This window comes from Rhinolophus sinicus, chromosome 15, assembly GCF_057876585.1.
Source record: "Rhinolophus sinicus isolate RSI-liver-muscle chromosome 15, RSI-T2T, whole genome shotgun sequence".
NCBI lineage: Eukaryota > Metazoa > Chordata > Mammalia > Chiroptera > Rhinolophidae > Rhinolophus > Rhinolophus sinicus.
The window spans coordinates 83,626,554-83,645,206 of NC_142515.1; the positions used below are offsets into that span (position 1 = coordinate 83,626,554).

At 58.4% G+C, this 18,653-nt stretch overlaps 2 protein-coding genes across 19 annotated transcripts in view; both read right to left on the minus strand.

Annotated features, from left to right (window-relative positions):
* Nucleotides 1-423: 423 nt before the first annotated feature.
* On the minus strand, nt 424-12,288 carry PIK3R2 (phosphoinositide-3-kinase regulatory subunit 2). The gene is made up of 16 exons (XM_074337894.2): nt 12,139-12,288; nt 9,833-10,570; nt 6,768-6,860; nt 6,395-6,445; nt 6,184-6,315; nt 5,884-6,100; nt 5,380-5,465; nt 5,115-5,223; nt 4,932-5,030; nt 4,617-4,797; nt 4,402-4,527; nt 3,234-3,376; nt 2,839-3,015; nt 2,221-2,292; nt 1,880-2,050; nt 424-1,602 (listed from the first exon to the last, which is right to left on the minus strand). The coding sequence occupies exons 2-16, from the start codon at nt 10,152-10,154 to the stop codon at nt 1,353-1,355; spliced, it is 2,229 nt and encodes a 742-aa protein (XP_074193995.2). The 5' UTR covers nt 10,155-10,570; nt 12,139-12,288; the 3' UTR covers nt 424-1,352.
* Nucleotides 12,289-13,037: 749 nt separating this feature from the next.
* MAST3 (microtubule associated serine/threonine kinase 3) overlaps nt 13,038-18,653 on the minus strand; it is a 36,097-nt gene continuing 30,481 nt past the window's right edge. For 17 of the 18 annotated variants that reach the window (XM_074337889.2, XM_074337888.2, XM_019736809.3 and 14 more), the window contains 6 exons: nt 18,316-18,522; nt 17,732-17,958; nt 17,200-17,322; nt 16,558-16,694; nt 16,279-16,460; nt 13,038-15,322 (listed from right to left, as the gene is read on the minus strand). In XM_074337889.2, the coding sequence (XP_074193990.2) occupies nt 14,790-15,322; nt 16,279-16,460; nt 16,558-16,694; nt 17,200-17,322; nt 17,732-17,958; nt 18,316-18,522 (1,409 nt within the window). In that variant the 3' untranslated portion in view covers nt 13,038-14,789. The remainder of the gene's footprint in view (nt 15,323-16,278; nt 16,461-16,557; nt 16,695-17,199; nt 17,323-17,731; nt 17,959-18,315; nt 18,523-18,653) is intronic. The other variant, XM_074337893.2, reaches the window with a different exon arrangement.

An 18,653-nucleotide genomic window follows, 5' to 3' on the forward strand; every position in this document is an offset into this window, starting at 1 on the left:
GCAGAGAGGGGCTGGTCCTAAGGGCATCAAGAACATGGAGGACCCCTCTGGGTGGCATGGGAGAAGTCATGACTGGGCCCCATCTGGCAATGAGGAAACTGCACATCAGAGGGCACAGCTGGTGGCTTGAGTGCTGGGCCTCAAACCTAGGGAGTCAGCTTGGGTGGTGGTGGTAAGGAGCTGAATTGGGTGGGGTCCCTCGAACAGGCAAGGGTGTGAGACAGAGCTCAGGGTTTGAGCCTCTGTGTGACCTTGGGCAGGTTTCTCAACTTCTCTGGACATGAGCAACTAAACTGGGGAGCAGGGGTTGTCATCCTCACTGGCATCCTGAGTTAAACTCAAGCCCATCTGTGTGACCCCATGAATGTCAAGGCCCCCAGCACCGTGGCCATAGAGAAGCCCCACTGACAACAGAAGCATCCACCGAGTTCAATGTTTTATATTCACATTAGTATCAACGTACCATACAAAACCTGCCTTCCCGCCTAGCCAGGCAGGCAGGAGGGTGTCCGCGGCAGCATAGAAAACCGGGGCTCTCGTCCCAAAAGAGGAGAGGAAATGGGCTTTACAGTGAAGGAAACAGAATCCAACATGATCGAGGAGAAGCCATGAAACTGTACTGAGCGGAGGCGCTGCAGGCAGCGGTGCATCACACCTGCGCCAGCAGCATGGCGGCAGCCTCGATTCCCGGGAGGCCAGCGGGGGCTGGGTAGGGCCAGCTTTTGAGGTTATTTTTAATCACTTTCTTTTCCGGGGCAGCTTCTTGGTAGCAGCCCCATCATGGGGATAACCCATGACAGGTTTCACTTCAGGGTTTGGAAGGGAAGTTGGGGTCTGTGGGGCGGGTCCTGCCCGGCCCCTCATGTCACGGCCAAGGATCCTGGAAGCAGTCCAGTGAAGTTCCTTCCTGCCCCAACCCCAGGTCTATGGCTTAAAAATCAGGGCGCCCAGGCTGGGGCTTAGCAGCCCAGGGGGCCTCTGTAAACATGGCAGGTGCAGACAGGTGGGGCTTTGGGGACCCCGGAGACCTGCAGGGGCAGCCAGAGTTGTGGGGCGGGCAGTGCCTGTGGGGGAAAGGGGCATGAAGTGGAGGAGGCAGGCCCCTTGAAAGAGACTTAGAGGGACAGAGACCAAGAGAGATAGGACAGATGGGGATAGAAAGAGAGTTAACAGAGAGATTCAGAGAAAGCAAAAGACAGACAAGCAAACAGAGAGGAGAGATGATGGAGAGAAACAGAGTTGCAAAGAAATGGAGAGAAAAAGAGATCAAGACAGAAAGAGATTCACAAAGAAGAGAGACAGATGGACAGAACCTGAAAGAGATCAGAGACAGAAAGATGGAGCCCATGGGCTCAGTTGCTGGGGCCCAGGTAGCTCTGCTCCGTCCCTGTCGGTGCGCAGCGGGCGGGCGGGGGGCCAGGGCCAGGGGCGCGCACGGGGTGGGCCAGCGTGACGGTGAGCGCGTCATTGTGTTGCACGAGGGAGGTGTGTTGGTAGTGCAGCACCAGCTCCTTCAGGGACCCGTACAGGTTGTAGGGCTCCGCAAAGCCCAAGCCGGTGGCCGTGCGGTAGATGACGCAGTGCTTAGTGTCGCCGTCCACCCTATGGGATGGGCAAACGGCTGGTCAGGAGGGCCCCCACGGGCTCTCCCAGCCGCTCCCTCAATTCCCAGACCCTGACCTGGTCCAGACCCTCCATTTCCAGCCAGGACACTGGCCCACCTTCCTCCCCTGTCCCCCGTAACCCCTTCTCTCTGTGGCAGCCAGGGGGAAGGGTCTTCTTCCCAGCTGTCTTCCCAAGGCCTAGCACATAGTAGGTGCTCAATAAGACTCTTGGAAGGAACATGCGGCCTCCCCACCCCTCCCCCACAGGCACTCACACCACAGAGCAGGCATAGCAGCCCCGCTGACTGCTCTCACGGATGAGGAAGGTGCCATCCCGCTTGCCACTCAGCATTTCCTCAGCCTGCGTGCGGTTGATCTTGCCCACATACCAGGTGCGTTCCTCATGGTGAGGTAGGTCGTCCTCGTCCTCCATCAGTGAGTACTGACTATGGGGGAGGCAGGAAGGAGACCTGGTCACTTACCCGCCAGCCTGAGTCCCCCCTGCCACCTGGACAACGCTCCCTCCTTGATGAACTCCTACTCATTCTTCAAATCCCACCCAAAACAGCCCTTCTTCTGGAAAGCCCTCCCTGCCCCACTCCAGGTAATCACTCACTCCTCAGTCTCATTTTTGATCCCCAGCCACTCGTTGATTTTCTTCTGCCGGGCCCCTTTCTGGGTGAGCCACCTGGGAGGAAGGGGAAAGGTGGGTTGTGCAGCAGAGACAAGGAGAACCCACAGGGGGTCAGTCCAGCCTGGCTGGAGGAAAGGGCTGACCTAAGAGGGTAGGTTTGGGTGTGATACTGCCGGTTGCCACAAGGGGTCAGCTTTGACTTGGCCAAGGGCAGCTTGGGCGTGAGGTGGGGCGCCACCTGGCGGGCTCCGCCAGGAAACTGCCTACGTATTGTTTCTGTTAACGCGTATTGAGCCCTCAGAACATGCTACCCAGGCAGGATCTTCTATAACCACTAGAGGCTCAGTCTCAGGGGCTGCACGGCAGTGCTGTTGGCCTTCACACAGGGCAGTTGTCTGTTCTGCTCCTCAGTTTCCCCAGCTGGAAAGGGGAAACTTTACAAAGGACTTGGAGAAGACAAAATGAGCTAATATGTGCACAGTTGCTCAGCACAAGTACCTGGCATCCAGCAGGTGCACATAAGCATCTAAGGTCCGGGAGGGAGGGGAGCCCTTGCTGAGGTCTTCACGATGGGGCTGCAAGCAAGCGCAGGGCACTTACACCAGGTACTGGTCTCGGATCTTGCGCAGCTGCATGAGGTCTGGCTTCAGGCTGTTCATGCGCTTGTCAATCTCCCTGTTGTCCAAGGCCTGTGCCCGCAGCTCCTGCTCCAGCTTTGTGCGGCTCTCATGGATCTCGGCGATGCGAGACTTGAGCCGCTCGGAGTTCAGGAGGATCCTGGGGGAGGAGCGGCTCAGAGGCCTTGGATGGTTCCCAGCCTCTAAGCCTTTGCATATGCGGTTTCCGTGATTTCTCTTTCTGGCCAGCTCCTATTCATCCTTCAAAGTCCATTTTAACTGATCCTCCCTCCCACTGTCCCCTCTATTTCCTTTCTTTCCCGGCTTGCACTGCACCAGATAGGTTGGGGTAGGGCAAGGCAGAGGAGCCAGACTCACCTCTGCATCTCTTTCTCATTGCCCTCACGACGGAAGCGCTCTAGATATTCCTTGCTGCACTTCTCTTGCGTCTGGCCCTGTTCTTCAAAGATCTTGATGGTTTCATTGAAGGCCTCAATTGCGGTGCGCTTCATCTGCAGTTCCTGGAGGAGGGGGTGAATCTTAGCGCCTCCTGGGACTCCCCGCCAATTCCCTCATGAGGGTGACGACAGATCCCAATTCCGATATGGACACTTTGCTCAAGCAGTTCCATTCACCAGGCATGTCATTTCTCTAGCTCCTGCTGCCCCAAACGAACTCCTCGTCAACCTTCAACCCCCCACTCTGCAAACCTACTCCTCCTTTATAACCTCCCTTGGGCACCTTACAAATACCTGGACTTGTTAGCCTTGCTGAGAGTTAAGGGGAAATCTAGATGCTCCAGTTCACAGGGCTCCTTCTCGAGGCAGATGCTGTACTGAGCACTTCCCACACAGCATCTCACAAAACCTGCCAATAACCTCCTACAAATTCAGAACTGTTACCAGGGAAATTGAGGCTCAGGGGGCCTAAGTCATGTCCAAGGTCATGATGTACCTAACTGATCCCAGACAGGCATCTTGTCCACTTAGAGCCTCAGCTGACCTATCAGTAAAAAGGGGACAAGAAAGAACTCCCTCGGGGACCCCAGGGGAGACCGAGCCATTCCTAGACTGTGACAGACATTCGATCTGAGTAAGTTGTGTTTCCACTTGCAAAAGGAGTTTATCAACACAGGCCCAATGATAAAACCTCCCCTTCCCTGTTTTAGAAGACGCTGCTCTTTACCATGACCTACTGACTGTTTCGCCCCTCGTCAGGTTATCGTCATCACTGCGAATACCCTCCAGGTTGAAGGGGATGGAGAACGAATTAAGACCCAGGGCTCCAGTTTACAAATGGGGAAACTTAGGTCCTGAGAGACTCATAGGCTCCTCCCAGCTCCTGGCCTGGCTGCTCCTGAGAGGCTGGTTGGTACCTTGTCATCTGTTTTTGTTTTTTAAACCCTGTACATTTATTTCTATGTTTTTAGGGCCGTCCCCAGCGCTACAAGTGCCTGCTCTGTGACCTGGAAGTGATTGTCTGTCCCTGTGGCCTTGCCACTGCCCCTCTGTGCCTTGATCTCCCTGTGTGTACAGGCCCGAGGTACCTGAGAGGTACGTGTGTACTCCTCGTAGAGCTGGTCATACTCGCGGCTCTTGTCCTGGTATTGCTGGTGGTAGACTTTGAGCTGGGCACCCACTGCCTCCACACTGTCCTCCTTGACGATCTGGTCCTGAGGACACCCAGTGTAATCAGCAAAGCCACCTGCTGGTTAACGGAGGCCCGAGGCCGCCCTCCCCAGCTCCTGCCAAGGCCCCAGACCTGCTGGTACTTGGACACGGGGTATAGGAGCCGCGTGTCCAGTTTGGCATTGTACTGGGCCAGAGACTCATGGCGGTAGTGGGTGATGAGGTCCACGACAGAGCAGAAGGTGAGTGGCTCTGAGAAGCCATAGTGCCCATCACGGTGGAAGACTTTGATCAACTTGTTGTTCCCGCCTTTCCTAGGGATGGATAAGAGAGGGTGTCAGTACCCAGTGGGACCCCCAGTGTGACACCTAGGTCTCCTGGCCCTGACACCACACATGTCCTCCTCCCGCCTCTCACAACTGTCATCCCACAGGGGATAGGCCCCTACCTGAGAGTCAGGGTGTACTCCCCCTGGATCTTGCTGGAGGCATCTCGAACCAGGAAGGTGCCATCAGGCGTGTCCCGGAGTTTCTCGTTCACCTCCTCCCTGTAGGGACACCCAGGATTAGGGCTGCCCAAGACCCTGCCCTTCAGGCCCTAGCCACCATGTGGCCCTACCCCACAACCCTACCTGGAGATGTCACCCCAGTACCACTCAGCATCCTGTAGGGAGGGTGGGCTCCCCTCATTGGCCAGCCCTGTAGGAGCCGGCTTTGCCTTAGGTGGTTTGGGCGGCAGAGCTGGGAGACAGGAAAACAAATGCACATTGAGCACCAACTCTTTACTGTGGTCAACTCCCACTGCAACTGAGCCTGCTGACGCTGCGGGGCCCTGAGTCAGCACTCATGGCCCGCCAACAATGAGAGGGTAATAATACAAAGGTGGGGGGCGGTCACCTGGGGGTGCGACCTCCTGTTCCTCCAGGTGCTCCTGAAGCAACTTCTCCACCAACAGAGCTGGGAAATCGGGGGAGGGCTCAGACCTGGGGGAGGGGAGAGCAGTAAGCACTGGGTAGGGCTGTCTGCCGCCGGTGTGCACATGGTCCTGCATGTGTTTGCACACCTGGGGGGTACACATGAAAGCTGGTAAGAAGGGCTGATGACGCGGGCAGGTGTGGGAGGCCAACTGCTGCTACCGGTATGTATGCTGTAAGCGCTCAATAAATGCTCATACAAGAACGGAACGAGAGTCCAGCACCTGGGGTAGGGGGAGCAGAAGCGAAGGTGCAGGCACCAACCACTGCTGGGATGGGGCCTTCCTGGAGCCCAGGTTCACTCTTTGTTATCTTTCCTAGCCACCCTCATCACAACAGCTCTAGCCTGCTACCTATCCTACCCCCACCCAAGCCTCTGACCTTTCCTCCATCTAAAGCCCCGCTCCCTTAAGTACCGGCTGCTCACCCGTCGGGTGCGCCCCCTGGCGGTGGCGGCGAGGGAGGCGGTGCGTGTAGCAGCAGCAGTGGCCCGAAGGCAGTGCCCAGGGCTCGCACCGCGGGGCCCGGGGCTGGGGCGCGCCGGGCCATCCGGCCCAGGTGCTGGATCAGGAAGCGCAGTGTGAGTGCGCGGTGCAGCGGCAGGGTCGGGGGCTCCAGTGCCGGCCCAACAGGTCCCACGGCCTCTGGGGACAGAAGGCCGGGCAGGGTGAGCCGGCACCCGCGAGCCCTGGCCCCCTTCCCATCTCAGGTTCCACACCAGGCTCACCATGCAGGGCCCGGCGAGCCTCGGCCGCGGCCTCCGGCGTCACGAGGGGCGCGGGAAGAGCCAGTAGGAAGCCCTTGATGCCATCCGCCAGGGCCGCCGCATCCCACTGCTCCACCTCACTCAGGGACCAGTCTGCGGATGCAGGAGGGCTGCGTGGCGGGGGCTGTCCCGGTCACCCGCCCCACCCCTGCCCGTGGAAGCTCCCCCTCACCTGTGCGCTGGGCTGGCAGCTCAGGCCTGTAGAGGGATTCGCTGTCTAGCCCTGGGGCGGGGGGAAGGGAAAGGGTGGGCCAGCTGTCAAATGCTGCCCTGACCCCATATGGGGTCTGGGGTGGCTACTCAACCTACCAGAGATAAGAGCAGGGGGAGGAGAGGGAGATGACAGCACATGCAATGGTGGGTCTGGTGTTCACAGTCCCATCTTCCCCTGGGAGTTAGTCCCTCCCTAGTTCAACACGGAGGCCCAGAGTATCGGGGCCAGCTTCCTCCCATGCAGAGTGAGCCCAGCAGCTCTGTGAGATGACTTGCCCATCACCAGAGGTAAACAAGCAGAATCCAGGGGTTGCAGCCCGGCCAAGGCTCACCTGTCCGCTCAATGGCTTCCACAAGCTTCACCAGGAGAGGGGGAGCCACGTCAGGTGGGGAGAACTGATCAGGCAGGTCGGGGAGGGTGAGACCTGGCAGGAGAGGACAACATGTTGGCGGCGTCCCTGAAAGGACCCTAGCCTCTCTCTTGGCCTGCTGCATCTCAGCTGGGGCATCTGAAGGCAGGGTCCAGCTCAGGCAAGGGCTTGGCATCTGGACCACCACCCGGGGGAAGCCAGAAGCCCTGCAAGTGGGACTGGGAGGGCTGAGTTAGGGGGAAACAATTTTGTGAGTTAGGAGATGAGCCAACCGCTTCAGATCGGGTGCGGTGGGTTGATGAGGGTCCCCTGCAAACCATGTCCACATCCCAATCCCTGGTACCTGTGACTGTGACCTCATTTGGAAATAGGGTCTTTGCAGATATACTTAAGGGAAGGATTTCAAGTTGAGATCTTGGATGTAAGGCCCTAAATGCAGTGACTGGTGTCTTTATAAGAAGAGAAACCGGGGTGGGGGGTGGGAGATGAGGGTAAGGGGGATCAAATATATGGTGATGGACGGAGAACTGACTCTGGTTGGTGCACACACAATGGGATTTATAGATGATGTATTACAGAATTGTACACCTGAAATCTATGTAATTTTACTAACAACTGTCATCCCAATACATTAAAAAAAAAAAAAAGAAGAGAAACCATGGAACAAAAGAGACAGATACTGGGATGATGTGGACACAAGCCAAGGATGCCTGGAACCACCAGAAGCTGGAAGAGGCAGGAAGGGTCCTCCCCACAGGGAGTGCAGCCCTGCTGATACTTGATCTTGGACCTCTGACCTCTGACTTCCCAAACTGTGAGAGAATAAAGTCCTATGGTTTGAAGCCACCTGGTTTGTGGGAGTTCATTACAGCAGCCCCAGGAAACTCATACAGCAGGTGTCGGCCTCTGCCACTGATGGCTGTGCAACCTCAGGCACAGGGCCTGCCTGCTCTGTGCCTCAGTTTCCTCCACAGAGAAACTTGTATCATCTTTTTCTTCTTAGTGGGAACGACAAAGTGGTTGAGAAAGAAGAAAAGGAAAATATCCCTGACGAGGCCGGAACACCTCACTCTGAGGAGCTTCCTCCACTTTCTAAGTTATTTTTGCTTGAAAATGTTATCTTGCCCCTTTTGCTGAATGCTGAAACCCTTCCCAGGAGGTGCTAGGGGCCCTCCCTGGCCCAGCCTCAGCAGGCCCTGAGTTTCCCGCCCCACCAGGCCCTTTGTGTTCAGAAGCTCTGCCTGCATCGCCACCATTGGATGCGGCTCTGGCCCTCGGCGCGACGCCCTGGCACACAGCAGGAGCAAGCTGGGGCCTGCGGGGCCTCCCTGAGTGATGGGCCAGGTGGTGCCTCTAGCTGGAGAAAGGCCCAACTGCACTGAAAATGAAAAAAAAAAGAAAGAAAGAAAGTACGAGGGGAGAGGAGGTAGGCAGCCACGGTTCTGAAACTTGACTCTGGAACTTGTTTGCGACCAGTTTGTGAAAACGGGGAGGGAGGTTCTGTCAGAACAGGTGTCACCCTATTTTATGGATAAGGAACTGAGGCTCAGAGAGGCAGCAACCTCCCCATGGGTGGACAGCCAGGAAGAGGCCCAGGCAACACTCGGGGGCTGCACCCCTGTGTGGGGTGGAATGGAGGAAATGCAGGCAGCTACAGCATACTCCCTGGTGGTCCCAGAGTCCCGGAGGGGCAGGGCCTAAAGGCACCAAGGGACGGAGCCTCCACATTTCCAGATGAAGAAACTGAGGCCTGGAGAGGGTTAGCCCCTGGCCGATGCCACCCAGCCCTGAAGATTTGGAGGGCGGGGCTGCCGCCCTGAGTGGGGATGTGTGTGGAGGCTGGACCCAGGCCAGGCAGAGGGAGGCGGCTGTTACCAGGGAGAGAGGCAGATTTTGGCTGGGAGCCCGGATGGGGCTGCCTCCTGCTCCTCCCAGGCCAAGGCAGGACGCAGGCCCAGGCCCTAGAGACACCAGATGCTGCAAGGCCCAAGCCAGCGCCACACTGCCTTGGTGGCCCCCATTCTGCCCCAGGCTGGGGGACACTGTGGGCATTAGTGTTTCTCTGGCACAAAACCAGGCAGGTCATTGGTCAGAGCCACGGTGCCTCCCATGGCCTTGGCCTTCACTGGGTGGTCCTGAATGAGGGGTCTGACCCCCTTGTGCCTTGGTCTTCTCGTCTGTACATGGGCCTCCCTGGGCTGCTGTGAGGTTGGAGCAGACCACGCCCAGTACTCAACACTTACAGCGTCTTCCCCACAACCTGAGCCTGTTTCCCTGGCTAAAACCAACGCCCCCTGCCCAGCATACAGCAATTTCAAAGTATGCTCAGTGTCCTGGAGTCTCCATTTCCAACACACCCCTTGGAAGGGGGGATGGCTGAAGGTCTTTGGGGAGGCTGTGGGGTCCTCAGACAGAACCATGCTGCACGGCCTCGACTGAGTGTCCCACCCTTTCTGAACTTCACGGCTCCCTTCATTTTGGAAACCGGGTAAAATCAGTAATAAAGGGGTTGCCTCAAGGGACCCTGTCTGCAAACCACAGAATGAAGCTACACTGAGCCTCTGAATCCTACTGAACACTCCCCATTGTCTTCAAAATTAATCCCATGATGTCCCAAAGTATGGCCCCTGGAAACTTCCCCTTCCTCATTCCACCCTGCCCACCAGCTGTTCCCTGAACCCATTACATTCCCACCTGACAGCCTCTACCCTGGTGGGCCTGCTACCTGGAACCCTTCACCCCCAACTCCTTCTGCATAGCCTTTGTTGTCACCTAATCACATTCTTGTCACTTCTGGAACCAGACGGCCCATGAAGGCAGGATCAGGCCTGTATCCACCCCATATTCCCAGGACTGTGAACCGCCCAGCCCTTGACAGCAGTACGGCTGACACTTGTCAACTGACCAAATGTCCTTATTCTCCTCCCCTGGAAGTTTCCTCTTCATTGCCTCACTGGAAAGATGAGGAAACTGAGGGTCTGAGGGGACCATGCCCACCCTCAACAGGGACCCTGCATGCTGCTCACCTGGCTCCGGGGGCCCTTCTCGGGGCCTGGCTGGCAGTGGGCGAGGGCCGCGGGGGCGAGGGCCAGGCCGAGCCAGGGCCACAGGCCCCAGGAACTCAACGTAGGTGCCCGGAAAATCGCCACGCTGCCTCGTGCGCTCGTTGAGGCCAGGCATCCAGCCCACATTCTGTGGGCAGCGCTCACTGCCCTCGGCCACACCCAGCACCTGCAGGGCTGCCCGGCTTACCACCAGTATGTCACCTGGCAGTAGCTCCAGGTCTTCTGGCCGCTCCCGGCGGAACGGGTACAGTGCACGGTACTGGAAGCCCTCAGCGCCAGCCATGGTGGGCTGGGGGGTGATCTGGAAGGTCAGGCAGCTGCTCAGGGCCCAAGTGGCCCCATCAGCTGGGGTGGGCCGGGAGGGTCCAGTGGGTTGGCTTGAAGCACTTAGACCTCTGTTTCCACCAAGAAGTTACAGGGGACGCTCACACCTGGCTTCCTGCCATTATTCCATGACCCTGAAAAGGGTCACTCGTTGCTCCATCCACCATTCGTCAACTGGTGGGAGGGGGTCAGCAGCGTGGTTTCTGGTCACTCAGCTGCTGTGTTTCCACTCGATCTGCAGGGCCAGGTCAGGCCAGGCCACTCACTCCCTTATGTGGGGGGCCATCGGCGCCCGAGACTGGCGGCTCTTCCGGCTGCGCCAGACGAGGGGGCCGAGGGCACAGGCTGTCACCATGCTCAGCAGGGGACGCTGACCTAGGAGGAGATGGTAGAGCAGCATAAGCCAGGTGGGATTCCTCCCACCCTCAACTTAGAGACAGATCCCAGGTTGGAATCCCTTGACTCATTGGGTCACCAAGAGCCAGTGCCTGCCTCTCTCTGGGTCTGTTTCTCTAGCTGTAAAGTGGGTGCAATAATAGCCCTCCCTTGGGGTACCTGCCCCAGGCATACTGCATGTTCACTTGGTAAACAAGGTCTGTTAGAGATGGGGAAACTGAGGTTCAGGGCAGTGAGGTCTTTCTTGGGCTAGGAAGCTGGGACTCAAAAACCCAGATCTGTTCAACTTCAAGGCCCAGGATGAATGAGAAGAGGCAGCAGCCAGATAGTTAGACCCAGAGCAGGCAGGGCAATATGGGACACTCAGGGTGCTGTGGGAGCCATGAGGGGGGGTCGGGCCAGCTGAGCACAGGAGGAGGCAGCAGGAGTTCCTGGCAGAGCTCACCTATACAGGCAGAGTCCTAAGGGTGAGTCCAAGCAAAAGGATCTCTGATCTCTGCAGGGGAGGGGTGAGCAGAGGTCCTGGCAGACTCAGCATGGGGGCCCACCGTGGGCGCTCAGAACATGAAGGGGTTGGTGGGAGGCAGAGGGGACCTTAGCTCCAGGGAGATGGGTGAATGGCAGGAGGGCAGTGCAGCTTCCAAGGGGGAGGCTGCTGTTTGCAGAGTGATGACCACCCCCCAGGAGCCCCCAGTCTCAGGGAGGCAGAGCCCAGCACACACACATTTCCAATCTCAGCTCTGCAGGTTCAGTCCTCTGAAGATGCTGAGGTGGGGGAATGCTTTTCTAGAGGGCAGGTTCTCTCTAAAGACAGGAGGGGGCACTGGCCACATGCAAAGGCTTGACAGCGGAAAGTTGATTGCCAAGAGTTCAGGGCGGCTCTAAGAAAGCCACTAACCGCACAGGGCCTCGAGTGCCAGGCAGAGGGTTGGACTGGAGCTTTACTGCCGCCCAAAACACCACAGGAAGCCCCAGGAGGTGTCCGAGCAGGGAGCAGAGGCTCCACATTCTACAGGTGGGGAAACTGAGGTCCAGAGAGGAGATGTCCAGGAAACCGCCTGCACACGTTTGCACATGCCCGGTGCGCAGGCCGGGGACCCAGCACTCCCCAATCCAAGAAGCTAGTTGGCGTAGCCAGGCCTGGCTGGGGGCTCGATGACTAGATTCAGGGCCTGTGCGCTCACGCGTGTTCAGACGTGCACTCGGCCTGCGTGGACCCCGCAGCCCAGTCCAGGGACCGGAAGTGCAGCCGACCCCCGACCCTAGCACCCCACTATGCCCACACAATGCCTGGGCACTCCTCATTTCTGATCGGCGCCCCACTCCCAGCAGGGCCTCCCTCCATTCCGGGCCGCGGCTCCAGCACCTTATCTCTGCCTGGAGGTCTGCTCCCACCTTCCGGGGCGGCTGCACGGCTGCCAGGTAGAGACCGAGGCCTCCTGCTCTCTGTGGCCCGCCCCCCCCCCCGCGGCCCCCGGTCCCCACACTATACTTAGGCTCCCTGCATTTGCGCGCATCCCCAGCCCCGCCAGCCGGCAGGGACCTACCTGGTTGTGGCCGCCGCCGCCGCCGCCGCCGCGGCCGCCGTCACGCCGAGCAGAGCCCCACCGGTGGCTCCACTGCGGCCGTCGCCGCCGCCGCCGCCACCGCCGTTCCGAACAGCCGGGCCCGCCCCCGGCGGAAATAGCCGAACGTGTTCGGGCGGCGAGGACGAAGCGAGGCCAAGGCGGAGCCTAGGGACGTATGAATGCTTCCGGAAAGAGCCAAACGTACCCCCGCGGGACTGTACTGTAGAGGGTGCCCCGGAGATAGCCGATCATTTCCGGAAATAGCCGAGCACAATCGGGTTGGACGAATGACTCCCGAGGCTGCAGTCGGCTAGGCTCGGCTGGGCTCGTTGAGATTAGAGACACCCGAGCGATTCCGGAAATGGCCGAGCGTGCTCCAGCACGACTGGCGGAACAGAGGCTGAGCCCCGAGACTGAGAAGAGTTTGTGGAAGGAACCGAGTGTGCTTGGTTCCAAATAAGGCCCTAGGAGTTCAAACGCAGAGACGGAAATTGCCGAAGAATGGACGGTTCCGGAGGGCGGGTGAGGCGGCCCCGAACTCAAGGAACAGAAAGCGGCGGAGTAGAAAAGAGGCTATCACAGAAACATATGGCCGAGGAGCCAGGGTTGAAGGCGTTTCCATGGCAGCCCTGAGCGTCCGGAAGCAGCTGAAAGAACTCCAGCCCTGCCACTGCTAGAACACGCCCAACTCGGGACCAGATGCAGACGACTGTTTCCGGAAATAGCCGAAGACACTCAGAAATGGGGGCGTGGCCAAAGGTTTCTGACACTAACTAGAACTCCGGAAGTAACAGAACGCTCGGTCTGGGCTAGGTTCGGGTGGGGACCCGGGAACTTTTAGGGACACAGCCCAAGCTGGTATAGAAAGGACACAAAAATGGTTTATCAATTTTTTATTAACACAGCCCAGAGCCCCAGATGGGTGTCTGGATGAAGCTTTTAAGGGTAGAGCCAAGGATGGGTACTCATAGAGAGAAGGCCAGCAGGAGGCCAGGACCAGAAAAAGCATCAGGGAGAATCTCAGTGATGAACTCCTGTGCAGCCTTCAAAACCCATTTCAAATGACTTTCAGCCGAGGGTCTGTTTTCACCCCGCTCTCGTCACCTTCACAAATCCAGACATTGGACCTCCTGTTTGTCAATGTGGATTTTATTCACTGTCAGCTCCGGGATGGAAGAAGGGAGCAAGTCATGCATAGCCTTGGTCTAGCTCCAACACCAGGCAATGCTGGGCCTGGGCGGGGGGGATACAGATAGGGCTGCAGTATTTGGAAAGTGCCATTACCATGTGGGGCACAGCAATCTTGCCAGCCACCTCTAAATGGGAAACGGAGGCTCTGAGATGCCCCTGTGGTTCACATAACATCACAGGCTGGCTGGAGTCAACTGTATCTGATACCAGACTCTGCATTCAAGTGCCCTTGAAAAGGCCCACAAGAAGGCCTGGCTGCACGACTCTCCACCCACACCAGGTCTCAGCTATTTGTCTGTAAAATGGGGGTGACGACACCACCTCCAGGCTTCTCAAGGCCAGCTGAGGGAGAAGCCACAAGTAAAAGCGCTTGGCACACAGTAAGTGCTTAATCGTCATTGGGATTAGTTTTGTAAACATAAGGAAACTCAGGCACAGAGTGGGAAAGCCATTTTCCCAGAGCCAAATAGTGAAGCCAAGATTCAAACTCGGGCCTCACTGCCTCTCCTCCCACCCCCGTTGGGTTTTCTCACTCGAATTTCATCCCAGGGAGGCTCTAACATATCGAGGGAACCGTGATGTATTGCAGACACATGATGGTCCACAGCTAACCCTGGTGGGCATCAAATATGTGAAATCTTGTCCAAGGGGGATATTCTTCTCCTGCCCTGGCAGTGCCCTTTGAGGCCTCTGCCTCCTGGGGCATTAGTGTCAACCTGTGGAGTGGGTGATCCTTTGTGTAGATCAGGTGAACTCCTATTCATCTAGCAAAGCCCCAGTTTCCATATCCCCTAAGCCCACAGGACTGGAGGCAGACTCTAGCCAGGGTGGACTACGCATGGAGGCTACCATGGTGGGAAGCAGCCATCAGCATCCAGTCCATCATGAAGATGACTTTGTTTTGTGGTGGAAGGGAATCAATTACAGATTCTCTGGGTCACATCCAAACTGGGCCCAGACAATTGAGCTGGGCTGCAACCCTTCAAATCGGTGGGTCTTGGGTCAAGGATGGGATCAAGTAACACACAGAAAACTTTAAAAGTACAGAACAACAAGAAAATACGAACACACGTGACTTGTCCAAAGTGCTTCCTTTAGAACCCTGGGGGCAGGGTCTGCATGGGGCAGACCCTGGGCAGCTGCTGTCACGGGCAGCTCTGTCTGGCCATCGCTTATAAAAAGTAATAAATTAGTCGCAGGGATTTGCTGCTATTTACAGTGCCACCATCACCTCCCGTTCCTGCCTTATAGCCACTGACGTATCGGTACCAGAACACAAGGGAGGCGCTTGACTCCACCTTCCAGCAAGGACCATGATGGCTTCCTGCCTTCTGGGTGACACAAGCTAGTGGCTCAGTCTTCATCCAGGTGCCATTTGACAAAAAACCTTGCACACTAAAAACCACATGACTTCCAGGCCAGGGGGAGGCCAGGTAGGATCAGTCCTTCGCTGCGGGTCCCAGGGCTCCAGGTACAGCCTCGGCACCCTCCACTGCAATCTGCGGCACCACAGCAGGTAACCCAGCAGCCTCCTCTGGCGGCTCGTCAAAGCTCACCTCCTGCACAGCCTCCTGCTTCTTGAAGGAGTCTCGGCGCTCAGACAGATGCAGCCGTCGCATGACCACCAGCTCAGAGTCTGGCCCGCGGCTGCGACGACCCGGCTCCCCGTCCAGCCGCTCCCCTGCACCCAGCTTGTCAACTGACTGGCCCCGGCGCAAACTTGGGGACCAGGCAGGTGTGGGCGGGTGCCCCGGCAGGGGTGACGGTGAGCGGGGTGGGGGTGCAGGCACGGGTGGGCAGGCCAGCGGGGAGGGCGGGATGCTGCTGGTGGACTTGCGGCGGCCAGCCTTGGGACGGGGTGGCCCTAGCTTGGCAGCCAGGCCGTGAAGGGAACTGGGGCGGGTGTGGCTAGCAGTGGCTGGAGAGGCAGGGCTGCTGGAGTTCGGAGATGCACTGGGTGGGGATGCAGTGTCTGTGGGTGACAAGAGAAGGTCAGGGCCACCGGCCTCATGTCCCCAGCCTCGAAGTGGGGCCTTGGGACTGACTGCACCTGCCAAAGCCCACATTGTTCCCTGTGGCCACCTATCATGCCTGCTTTTCCTGCTTCCTGTTTGCACAGGCTGTTCCCTTAGCTTAGATGTGGTGAACTACTGTTCATCTGAAAGCCCTAGCTTTGATTCGCCCACTTCTCACCTAGTAACCCACCACTCATTGGGCCAAAGATACCCATTCACAGTCCATCCTTCCATCCAATGAGCCATCCACTCCTGGGTCCCCAAAGGTATCCAACAAGGGCCCTGCCTCCTCACCTAAGCTCACCTCCCCACTCCCAGGCCTCCGTCCCAGAGGACCCCTGGTGTGAGGAAGGAAGAAATGGCACAGATCCCACTTGCTTTACAAGGTCAGGGTGGGCCAGAGGGAGAGACAGCAGCTGGGGTTCCCGGGGGGGGAGGGAGTAGCCCGGCGGTCCTCCAAGAGGCCTTCCTTGCCTCTCCTCTGGGTTGCCGCAGCCTGTCTCACAGACTGGAGGACCTCAGTGTTGGACCAAGTCACCATCCTTTCCTGCCCCAGAACAATCTTGCCATGCCCTCTCTGGCTCACACAACGTCCATAGCTCCCCACGGCCCCCTCCCCACCAGTTGAATCTCAGCTCTTGGGCTTGATCCACCCCCCAACGGCCCCTCTTCAGCTTTCCCATCCCGCCTGTCTAGAACCCTTTGCTCATGATGCTCCCCCTCTGCTGGGCATACCCTTCCCTTTCCCTGTACCTGTCTCTGCCCCCCAGCCCCCTCGCCCCCAGTTTGTCTCTTAGACTCCAGACAACTGGAAAAGCCCTTCCAGTCATCTGTGGTCATCTGTTTCTTACATAGCGTCATTCTATCCTCCCATCTGCCTGCTCTCTTCCTGGGCAGGCCTGGGTGCACCCACCTGCTGGGGCATCAGGAGCTGGGCTGCGGCAGGGTGTGGTGGGGCTGGGGGAGAGGCTGTGGGTGGGCGAGCCTGGGAGGCTCTCGTTGGATGACAGGGAGTGGTGGAGGCCGGAGGAAAAGCTGCGGCTGGTGTGTAGCACGGAGGACTGTTTTGAGATCTTCTTGAAGAGTGACTTCCGCCTGTGGGTGAAAACCCAGCGTGCTTCAGGATCCCACCCTTAGAGGCCCCCCACCCCAGATTAGAAAGGTCCCCCTTCCACACTCCCTGGCTGCTCACCGGTCCTGTGTCTCCCGTCGGCGGCTCCGTTTGCTCCTGCGTGCCATGCGGCCCTTGGTTACATTCTTCCGGGCGGGGCCCACCTTGATGGATGTGTTCTCCAGGGCCGTGGTCCGGAGGGCAATCTTGTTGCTGCTCTGTAGGCACGATGGTGAGGGGATGCCCCTGTGTTTCCATCCCATGAGCCCCCACCCACCTACATCCTATTCACCCTTCAAAACCCCAAATCCTATCTATCCAGGTGTCACCTAATGACTCCCCACTCACTGGGTCAAAGATACACGCCCACCATCTGTGTACCCATCCAATAACCTGTCTCCCCACCCTCAGGTCTCAGCCCCCAAGGACTCCTGGTGGGAGGGAGGCACAGATGGTACAGACCCCACAAGATCAGGAAGGGTTTCCTGGGGGAGTGGCTCTGAGGGGTGCTGTTAGGGGCCAAAGAAAGAAGCACATTCTAGGCTGAGGGGAGAGGGGTGCAAGGCCTGGAGTTGGCATGAGTGTGGAACAGTGTGGGTAGAGGGGAGACCCATGGAGAATCAGCAGCAGAGGCCAAGAGGGAGTGTGGGGGGTCCTGGAAGCCCAGAGGGAGGGCAGGGGTGGGGTCCTGGGAGCACTGAGGGCGGGCAGTGGAAGTGGCACCTTCAGCAGCAGCTCCACGACGTCCATGTGTACCAGCCCCAGGACAGACTCCCCATTGATATGCGTGATGAGGTCTCCGGCTTGCAGTCCTGCCTCCTGGGCGGGGCTCCCCTCCTCCACGCTCTGGGGGGAAATGGCAAGGTCAGCAGCCAGGCGAGGGTCCAACAGCAGGAGACCCCATCAAGCTGCTGCCACTCATGCTGACTCAGTTTCCCTGACCTTGGGTGCTGTTCAGAGACTGACCAGAGGGGAGAGGATGGGCAGAGCCCTGGGCTGGGGGCCGAAGGACAACTCACCCACTGTGCGCCTGCCAGCAGGGGGCATAAGCTTCATGCCCATTTAGGGTCTCTATCCGGCCTTGTCCCTCTTGCCCAAACCCCTTCCCATAACTGATGGTGGAGGCCCAGAGGGCACGAGCTCCCTGCCCTGGGCCCCCAAACCTCAGACTAGAAAACACACCTCACCAGGCCAGAGCCAGCCTCAGACCAGGTCAGGCTGCCCCCTTCACCCCCTCCTCCCCAGGCCAGCTTACCCAGACGACATGGTGTACAGTGTAGATGTCACTGTCGCCCATGTAGACGCGGATGGCCCGCAGGCTGAAGCCGTACTTCTTGCCGGAGCTGTGGATGATAATGGGGGGCCGCAGGCTGCCACACACAGGGGACGGGTCTCGGCTGGGAGATGAGTCACGGGACGACGGGTTTGAGGACAATGAGCGTGGGGACAGGGGGCTCATGAGGGGGCCACCACTGCCATCATCTGCAGGAATGAAGGTTCGGGGGAGGGGTCACTCCCTCATGCGCCTCCCCATAGGGCACCTTCCCCTCCCACCGCGCCAACCACTCCAGCTGCTTCACTGCTGCTCCAATGCCCCAAGTGTGGTCCCCCTGCCGGACCTTTGCACATATAGTGCTCTGTGCTAGGCACGCCAGTTCCCAAGATCTCCTTGCGCCCAACTCCTTCCCCTTTTCTGGGGCTCAGGCCCAACATGACCTTGAAGGACCCCTTCCAGCTCTAGACACCCCAGCCAAAGCAGACCCCACCTCGTGGTTAAAATGGACATGACCCCACCCATGGTTAAGTTAAGCAGAGATGAGGCTGGGCCATGGGCGTTACCAGTGGTGATGATGAGTGACAGGGCAGACACTGAGGCCGACTTGGGCACCCGGCCCCCACTGGGGGAAGCCCTAGACTTCTCAGGGGCTGGTTCTCGTGGGCCCCCAAGGCGGCGACCCCGGCCGGCATCCAAGGCCCTGGGTGTGGACTGTCGCGCACCAGTGCTGTTACTCCGTAGACGTGCATGGCTGAGGGCGGCAGGATCGGCTAGGGGTTTACAGGGTGAGGGGGTCAGTCTGGCACTCCCATCTCACCACTCGGCCCCTCCGTCCTCAGGAGGCAAGGTCGGCGTGGACACAGTCCAGCCTCCTGGCCTTTGTCCAGGCAGTTCCTTCTTC

Bases quoted from the DNA above. Each gene is read 5' to 3' on its own strand.
- PIK3R2 (XM_074337894.2), bottom strand. From the start codon at position 10,154: ATGGCTGGCGCTGAGGGCTTCCAGTACCGTGCACTGTACCCGTTCCGC. The intron at 6,316-6,394 runs GTGAGGGGGAGC...CTGCATCCGCAG, and splicing joins GCTGCCAGCCCAGCGCACAG to ACTGGTCCCTGAGTGAGGTG. The intron at 4,528-4,616 runs GTCTGGGGCCTT...GGGTGTCCTCAG, and splicing joins CCGTGTCCAAGTACCAGCAG to GACCAGATCGTCAAGGAGGA.